This window comes from Nerophis ophidion, linkage group LG26 (assembly GCF_033978795.1).
Source record: "Nerophis ophidion isolate RoL-2023_Sa linkage group LG26, RoL_Noph_v1.0, whole genome shotgun sequence".
Classification (NCBI taxonomy): Eukaryota; Metazoa; Chordata; class Actinopteri; order Syngnathiformes; family Syngnathidae; genus Nerophis; species Nerophis ophidion.
In genome coordinates, this window is record NC_084636.1 from 1,685,074 (window position 1) to 1,695,073 (window position 10,000).

A 10,000-nucleotide genomic window follows, 5' to 3' on the forward strand; every position below is an offset into this window, starting at 1 on the left:
TATTTTTCGTCGAAAAAACATAAGCTGAAGTGAAGATTTAAATTAAAATGTATTTATTATTCTTTACAATAAAAAAAAAAAAATTACTTGAACATTGATTTAAATTGTAAGGAGAGAAGAGGAAGGAATTTAAAAGGTAATAATGTATATGTGTTTAAAAATCCTAAAATCATTTTTAAAGGCCTACTGAAAGCCACTACTAGCGACCACGCAGTCTGATAGTTTATATATCCATCCATTATCTACCGCATATTCCCTTTTGGGGTCGCTGGCGCCTATCTCAGCTACAATTGGGCGGAAGGCGGGGTACACCCTGGACAAGTCGCCGCCTCATCGCATTAAATATTAACATTGCAACACATGCCAATACGGCCGGTTTAGTTAACTAAATTCCAATTTTAAATTTCCCGCGGAGTTTCCAGTTGAAAACGTCGTGGAATGATGACGCGTGTTTGTGAGGTTATTGTTTGGAGGGGACATATTAGCCAGCACCACTTGCGGTTAAAAGTCGTCTCTTTTCATCGCATAATTACACAGTATTCTGGACTCTGTGTTGCTGAATCTTTTGCAATTTGTTCAATTAATAATGGAGAAGTCAAAGTAGAAAATGGAGATGGGAAGCTTTAGCCTTTAGCCACACAAACACACGGTGATTCCTTGTTTAAAATTCCCTGAGGTGAAGCTTTACTATGGATCAGAGCGGTCAAGCGAACATGGTTTCCGACCACTTGTCAACAGGCAGGTTTCGGTGAGAGAATTGTGGTAAAATGTCGCCTCTCTCAGCTGAGCTTGCGCCGTCCATGCAGCTGTCGTGACTTCCCTCAGAGACTGGCCTCAACACACCCATGGACACACCCCTCCGACTATCAGGTACTATTTAACTCACTAAAACATTAGCAACACAATAGAAAGATAAAGGATTTCCCAGAATTATCCTAGTAAATGTGTCTAAAAACATCTGAATCGCTCCCAATGCAATCGCCTTTTTTTTTACACTTTATTTATTTTATATTTCTAGTCCTTCACTATCAATATCCTCATCCACAAATCTTTCTTCCTCGCTCAAATTAATGAGGAAATTGTTGCTTTCTCGGTCCGAATAGCTCTTGATGCTGGAGGCTCACAACAAAAACAATGAGGATGTGAGGAGCCCTCACACCGGTGACGTCATCGTCTGCTACTTCCGGTCTAGGCAAGGCTTTTTTATTAGCGACCAAAGTTACAAACTTTATCGTGGATGTTCTCTACTAAATCCTTTCAGCAAAAATATGGCAATATCGCGAAATGATCAAGTATGACACATAAAATGGACTTGCTATCCCCGTTTAAATAAGAACATCTCATTTCAGTAGGCCTTTATGGTTGTATTTTTTCTCTAAAATTGTCTTTCTGAAAGTTATAAGAAACAAAGTAAAAAAATAAATGAATTTATTTAAACAAGTGAAGACCAAGTCTTTCAAATATTTTCTTGGATTTTCAAATTCTATTTGAGTTTTGTCTCTCTTAGAATTAAAAATGTCGAGCAAAGCGAGACCAGCTTGCTAGTAAATGAAAAAAAAAAAAAAAAAATAGAGGCAGCTTACTGGTAAGTGCTGCTATTTGAGCTATTTTTAGAACAGGCCAGCGGGCGACTCATCTGGTCCTTACGGGCGACCTGGTGCCCGCGGGCACCGCGTTGGTGACCCCTGCACTAGATAAACACTAGATAAAAGAGAAACTAAGATAAAATAGAAATAAAAACATGAAAGCACTTGATAAAACAGCGAAAAATAAGAAGGCAGAGAAATGAGATAAAAGCTGTGCTAAAAATGTGGCTTTTTAGTCCCTTCTTAAAACGGTCGACCAACTGTGGTGCTCTAAGTTGGTCAGGGAGAGTGTTCCAGAGTTCCAATGCTACTATCTGTGGCCTGAACCTCCGGCCCATGGTCGGTCGAAGCCGGAATACTTTTAGGTTGGGGCAAAGTATTATAACCCATAAATTCTACGTACAGCTATACAAAATTAGCTAAAAAGCTACCATAAATATAAGAGACGTTCGTATACTCCTGAGGTGGCGTTGAGTATCAAAAATTTGTGTTTTTAGGTTTAAATGTACAAAACTAGCTAAAAAGCTGGCAAAAAACATTAGCGCGCTAATATAAGAGACGTTAGCAGACTTCCAAGGTCACGCCAAGTATTGAAAGCCATCAATTTTAGGTTTAGCCACACAAAATTAGCTACAAAACTATCATAAAGCATTAGCATGCTAATATAATAAATGTCAGCATACTTATAAGATGGTGGCGAGTATCCAAAATCCAGATTTTTAGGTTTGCACACACAAAATTAGCTAAAAAGCTACCCAAAAAAATGTTAGCATGCTAATATAAGAGACGTTAGCATACTTCCAAGATGGTGTTAAGTGTCAAAATCCATGATTTTAAGGTTCAAACAAACAAAATGTGTTAAAACGCTCGCAAAAAACGTTGGTATACTAATGTTAGCATGATAACATAGGACAAGTTAGCATACTTCTAATTGATTGATTGATTGATTGAAACTTTTATTAGTAGATTGCACTTTACAGTACGTATTCCCTACAATTGACCACTAAATGGTAAAAGCCCAATAAATTTTTCAACTTGTTTAATCCAGGATCCACGTTCCTCAATTCATGGTCATTGATGGTGCCAAGTATTAAAATGCACTATTTTTAGGTGTAAACATACAAAATTAGCAAAAAAGATAGCATAAAACGTTAGAATACTAATGTTAGCATGATGACCATCCAAGTGAGCATACTTCTTGGATGGTGCCAAGTATTATAATGCACTCTTTTTCTGTGTAAACATACAAAATTAGCTAAAGTGGTACAACAAAATTTTAGTATACTAATGTTAGCATGATGACATAGGACAAGTTAGCTTATTTCTCGGATGGCGCCAAGAATCAAAATACACTACATTTCAGTGTAAACAAAGATAGCACAAAACGTTAGCATGATAGCATAGGACAAGTTAGCATACTTGTACGATGGCGCCAAGTATTAAAATGCAATTTTTTCACTGTAAACATAAAAAATTAGCTAAAGTGGTAGCACAAAACCTTAGCATGATAGCATAGGACAAGTTAGCATACTTGTAAGATCGCGCCAAGTATTAAAATTAGGGCTGGGCAACGATTAAAAATTGTAATCGAAGTTAATCGCACTATTTCTCTGATTAATCGCGATTAACTGCATTGTATACGCAAAGCCCAATAATGAATTCAAAAGTAGTGTGTAGTGCACCTTTATTGGAATATTCTCCCACATGAACAAAAGCGCCAAAACATTTGTTGTGCAAACACAATTTAAATCAGTCCTTGTTAAACAGTAGCAGTTAAATAGCATATTTGATGAAAATCAACTCAAAAAATGTAAATACAAACATTTAAGCTTATTGCCACTGCCAGGGTATTTAAGTTATCCTGTTTGTTATGGAAAATAAATATAATCTACATACAAATCTCTGAGCCACAATCATAACATCCGAACAGGCAATTTCTGAGGTAACAGCAGAAAAAAAATTTTTATCAGGGATCTTATGTTTAAAAAACCTATATTATAGGTAGTGGGCTGTTTTAGGGAATTTTTGATTAAATTATCCGTAGTAGCAATATTAATAATGTTGTGTTTATTCTGCGTAGTGCACTTAAAATAACTATGACCATATCTAGGAATTGATATGATGGGAATTTTCCGATTGTTTGAGCCAGGGAAAAAAAGAACTACCCTACCCAGCATGCAACAGGAGTGACGAGCATGCGCGGTAGCCCGGTAAAGGTTGTGTCGCCATGACGGCATCTTGTATGTTGTGATATGCACGCTCTGAAAGTAAAAGTTAAGAAGTCAGCCAACACTCCTGGTCTGCATTATTCATAAATAGACAGACAACACATATACTCCGCTGCTTCACAGGCCGCTGGATGTAGCCGGCAAAGTATTCCCATGCTAGCTAGCCGGTCTAGCAAGCACGCGTCATTCAGTCCAAAACGGCCCGATCTATCCACATCCAGAATTGTCTGGCGGTCGTAAGTGATCCCGGAGTGACCACGCTGTAAGCCAGCCATGAAATTTGCAGAATTGTCTGGTATTTTTGCCAAATGTTCCATCTTTACCAAGAGCCCCTCCACGCCGAAGTACATCCGGGAGATGCCATCTTGTTAAGCAAAGGCGTTACCAAAATAAAAGCATGTAAACAACATACGCAAATGTGCGATAAAATAATTGTCGGCGTTAATAGATTGATGAGTTAACGCGTAATTAACGCATTAATTTGCCCACCCCTAATTAAAATGCATTTTTTCGGTGTAAACATAGAAAATTTGTTTAAGAGCTAGCACAAAATCGGCTGTCTGTTAAACGGTAAACCGCAGTCTGCCAGAATAAATAGTAGTGAATTAGTGAATTATATTTATATAGCACTTTTCTCTAGTGACTCAAAGCGCTTTACATAGTGAAACCCAATATCTAAGTTACATTTAAAGCAGTGTGGGTGGCACTGGGAGCAGGTGGGTAAAGTGTCTTGCCCAAGGACACAACGGCAGTATCTAGGATGGCGGAAGCGGGGATCGAACCTGCAAACCTCAAGTTGCTGACACGGCCGCTCAACCAACCGAGCTATACCGGTAGTAGTTCATTTAAAAATGGTGAGCAATATTTAGTACAATGTCTTCGTTGCTAATGCTTCTTATTGTTGATGTCATTGTGCGTGGGTGGCATTACCCGCTGGACGAGGTGCTGGCCAAAGTGCGGCGCACGTTGACGGGCTGGGGGACAGACTGGTTGAGGTCGTAGGCCAGGTGGCCCTGCAGCTCCCCCATGGAGAAACTGGGTCCCACGCCGGAGACCACCGGAGCTTCAGAGGAGAAAGAGACCACGAGTGTGCGAGTGTGAGGAGATGAAGAAGAAGATGCAGGTCAGTGTCCTCTCTCACAACTTACTTCTGGACACCTGCACCAGTTCTGTCACGCTGAACACTCCCGAGGTCACGAAGGCGTCCTGGAACTCTGGACCGTCTGCGGCAGAGTCAACAACTACATCAACAACAACAACAACAACTTGAGGTGAAGTCTTGGTGTGCCACTTACCCATGGTGGCGGTGCGACTGTCCTCCTGGTCAGAAGACACGGCCCTAGGGCCAGGACTGCTGTTGTGCTCCGCCTCTGTGCCGCACAAAGATGATGTTTGTTGACTAGCAAGGTAAACAACCTCACGTTCATTACAGGTGTTGACTAGCAAGGTAAACAACCTCACGTTCATTACAGGTGTTGACTTGCAAGGTAAACAACCTCACGTTCATTACAGGTGTTGACTTGCAAGGTAAACAACCTCACGTTCATTACAGGTGTTGACTAGCAAGGTAAACAACCTCACGTTCATTACAGGTGTTGACTTGCAAGGTAAACAACCTCACGTTCATTACGGGTGTTGACTAGCAAGGTAAACAACCTCACGTTCATTACAGGTGTTGACTAGCAAGGTAAACAACCTCACGTTCATTACAGGTGTTGACTAGCAAGGTAAACAACCTCACGTTCATTACAGGTGTTGACTTGCAAGGTAAACAACCTCACATTCATTACAGGTGTTGACTAGCAAGGTAAACAACCTCAAGTGTTGACTAGCAAGGTAAACAACCTCACGTTCATTACAGGTGTTGACTAGCAAGGTAAACAACCTCACGTTCATTACAGGTGTTGACTTGCAAGGTAAACAACCTCACGTTCATTACAGGTGTTGACTAGCAAGGTAAACAACCTCACATTCATTACAGGTGTTGACTTGCAAGGTAAACAACCTCACGTTCATTACAGGTGTTGACTTGCAAGGTAAACAACCTCACGTTCATTACAGGTGTTGACTTGCAAGGTAAACAACCTCACGTTCATTACAGGTGTTGACTAGCAAGGTAAACAACCTCACGTTCATTACAGGTGTTGACTTGCAAGGTAAACAACCTCACGTTCATTACAGGTGTTGACTTGCAAGGTAAACAACCTCACGTTCATTACAGGTGTTGACTAGCAAGGTAAACAACCTCACGTTCATTACAGGTGTTGACTAGCAAGGTAAACAACCTCACGTTCATTACAGGTGTTGACTTGCAAGGTAAACAACCTCACGTTCATTACAGGTGTTGACTTGCAAGGTAAACAACCTCACGTTCATTACAGGTGTTGACTAGCAAGGTAAACAACCTCACGTTCATTACAGGTGTTGACTAGCAAGGTAAACAACCTCACGTTCATTACAGGTGTTGACTTGCAAGGTAAACAACCTCACGTTCATTACAGATGTTGACTAGCAAGGTAAACAACCTCACGTTCATTACAGGTGTTGACTAGCAAGGTAAACAACCTCAAGTGTTGACTAGCAAGGTAAACAACCTCACGTTCATTACAGGTGTTGACTAGCAAGGTAAACAACCTCACGTTCATTACAGGTGTTGACTAGCAAGGTAAACAACCTCAAGTGTTGACTAGCAAGGTAAACAACCTCACGTTCATCACAGGTGTTGACTAGCAAGGTAAACAACCTCACGTTCATCACAGGTGTTGACTAGCAAGGTAAACAACCTCACGTTCATTACAGGTGTTGACTTGCAAGGTAAACAACCTCACGTTCATTACAGGTGTTGACTAGCAAGGTAAACAACCTCACGTTCATTACAGGTGTTGACTAGCAAGGTAAACAACCTCACGTTCATTACAGGTGTTGACTTGCAAGGTAAACAACCTCACGTTCATTACAGGTGTTGACTAGCAAGGTAAACAACCTCACGTTCATTACAGGTGTTGACTTGCAAGGTAAACAACCTCACGTTCATTACAGGTGTTGACTAGCAAGGTAAACAACCTCACGTTCATTACAGGTGTTGACTAGCAAGGTAAACAACCTCACGTTCATTACAGGTGTTGACTAGCAAGGTAAACAACCTCACGTTCATTACAGGTGTTGACTTGCAAGGTAAACAACCTCACGTTCATTACAGGTGTTGACTTGCAAGGTAAACAACCTCACGTTCATTACAGGTGTTGACTAGCAAGGTAAACAACCTCACGTTCATTACAGGTGTTGACTAGCAAGGTAAACAACCTCACGTTCATTACAGGTGTTGACTTGCAAGGTAAACAACCTCACATTCATTACAGGTGTTGACTTGCAAGGTAAACAACCTCACGTTCATTACAGGTGTTGACTTGCAAGGTAAACAACCTCACGTTCATTACAGGTGTTGACTAGCAAGGTAAACAACCTCACGTTCATTACAGGTGTTGACTAGCAAGGTAAACAACCTCACGTTCATTACAGGTGTTGACTTGCAAGGTAAACAACCTCACGTTCATTACAGGTGTTGACTAGCAAGGTAAACAACCTCACGTTCATTACAGGTGTTGACTTGCAAGGTAAACAACCTCACGTTCATTACAGGTGTTGACTAGCAAGGTAAACAACCTCACGTTCATTACAGGTGTTGACTAGCAAGGTAAACAACCTCAAGTGTTGACTAGCAAGGTAAACAACCGCACGTTCATTACAGGTGTTGACTTGCAAGGTAAACAACCTCACGTTCATTACAGGTGTTGACTTGCAAGGTAAACAACCTCACGTTCATTACAGGTGTTGACTAGCAAGGTAAACAACCTCAAGTGTTGACTAGCAAGGTAAACAACCGCACGTTCATTACAGGTGTTGACTTGCAAGGTAAACAACCTCACGTTCATTACAGGTGTTGACTTGCAAGGTAAACAACCGCACGTTCATTACAGGTGTTGACTAGCAAGGTAAACAACCTCAAGTGTTGACTAGCAAGGTAAACAACCGCACGTTCATTACAGGTGTTGACTAGCAAGGTAAACAACCTCACGTTCATTACAGGTGTTGACTAGCAAGGTAAACAACCTCAAGTGTTGACTTGCAAGGTAAACAACCTCACGTTCATTACAGGTGTTGACTTGCAAGGTAAACAACCTCACGTTCATTACAGGTGTTGACTTGCAAGGTAAACAACCTCACGTTCATTACAGGTGTTGACTAGCAAGGTAAACAACCTCACGTTCATTACAGGTGTTGACTAGCAAGGTAAACAACCTCACGTTCATTACAGGTGTTGACTTGCAAGGTAAACAACCTCACGTTCATTACAGGTGTTGACTAGCAAGGTAAACAACCTCAAGTGTTGACTAGCAAGGTAAACAACCGCACGTTCATTACAGGTGTTGACTTGCAAGGTAAACAACCTCACGTTCATTACAGGTGTTGACTTGCAAGGTAAACAACCGCACGTTCATTACAGGTGTTGACTAGCAAGGTAAACAACCTCAAGTGTTGACTAGCAAGGTAAACAACCGCACGTTCATTACAGGTGTTGACTAGCAAGGTAAACAACCTCACGTTCATTACAGGTGTTGACTAGCAAGGTAAACAACCTCAAGTGTTGACTTGCAAGGTAAACAACCTCACGTTCATTACAGGTGTTGACTTGCAAGGTAAACAACCTCACGTTCATTACAGGTGTTGACTTGCAAGGTAAACAACCTCACGTTCATTACAGGTGTTGACTAGCAAGGTAAACAACCTCACGTTCATTACAGGTGTTGACTAGCAAGGTAAACAACCTCACGTTCATTACAGGTGTTGACTTGCAAGGTAAACAACCTCACGTTCATTACAGGTGTTGACTAGCAAGGTAAACAACCTCACGTTCATTACAGGTGTTGACTAGCAAGGTAAACAACCTCAAGTGTTGACTTGTAAGGTAAACATCCTCACGTTCATTACAAGTTTTAATCAGATTAACTCTAATCGTTTCCATTCATCGCAAATAAAATTGATTTTAATTCATTAAAAGTGTTTCATTTTGCACGAGCAGACAGGAGAATCTACTTTAACTTTAGTCTTGTGGTCCTCTGTGGCTTTTAGTGTTGAATTATAATCTAGTGATTTGCTTTAGTTTTATTATCATCTATTGATGTGTTATTGTTTTGTTATAATCGATTGATTCGTTTTTGTTTTATTATCATCTATTGATTTGTTTTTGTTTTATTATCATCATCTATTGATTTGTTATTGTTTTATTATAATTGATTGATTTGTTTTTGTTTTATTCCAATCGATTGATTTGCTTTTGTTTTATTCTATTATATCGATTTGATTTTTTTGTATTCTATTATATCGGTTTGTTTATGTTTTATTCTATTTTAATGATTTGTGTTTGTTTTATTCTATTTTATTGATTCGTTTTTGTTTAATTCTATTTTGATTTGTTTTTGTTTCATTCTATTTTATTGTGTTATTCTAATATATTGATTTGTTTTAATATTTTTTTCAATCTTATTGATGTCTTTTATTATTATTGTCTATTATTGATGTGTTTTTATTGTTTTATTCTATTTTATTGATTTTTTTTGTTTTATTCTATTTTATTAATTTGTTTTTTTATTGTATTTTATTGATTTTATTTGTTTTATTCAATTTTATTGATTTGTTTTTTATTTTATTTTATTGATTTGATTTTGTTGTATTCTATTTTATTGATTTGTTTTTGTTTTATTCAATTTTATTGATTAGTTTTTTTTTATTCTATTATTCTATTCTATTTTATTGTATTCATCCATTTTTGGGGGAATTGAGGGGATAACTATGCTGCGTTCAAGAGTCTTACAGCCTGAGGGAAGAAGCTGTTACAGAACCCGCAGGTTCTGCTACAGAACCTCATCCTGGAGTCCAGCAGTAAAGAGTCCTTGGTGGGCGTGGCAGGAGAATACAAAGTGTTCAACATTTCAGTAAAACATGGACTTCAGTGGAGGCTGCAGCCCATTATTTCTATGAACATTCTTTCTTCTGGGGAACTCTGCTTCACTATACAAACTTTTCCATTTACGAACACTGCTCAAGAAGTAATTAAGTTAGTAAATCGAGGATCACTGTAATTCTACAGAAATATTCCTTGTATGTATTCAACTAACTTGGAATATT

General features: G+C 39.1%; 1 protein-coding gene across 2 annotated transcripts in view; it reads right to left on the reverse strand.

The window, feature by feature from the left end:
* Nucleotides 1-10,000, reverse strand: part of nfic (nuclear factor I/C) — a 50,571-nt gene that overhangs the window by 23,191 nt on the left and 17,380 nt on the right. For both annotated transcript variants that reach the window (XM_061888133.1, XM_061888132.1), the window contains exons 5-7: nt 5,110-5,184; nt 4,963-5,037; nt 4,745-4,877 (exon numbers count right to left, since the gene is read on the reverse strand). In XM_061888133.1, the coding sequence (XP_061744117.1) occupies nt 4,745-4,877; nt 4,963-5,037; nt 5,110-5,184 (283 nt within the window). The remainder of the gene's footprint in view (nt 1-4,744; nt 4,878-4,962; nt 5,038-5,109; nt 5,185-10,000) is intronic.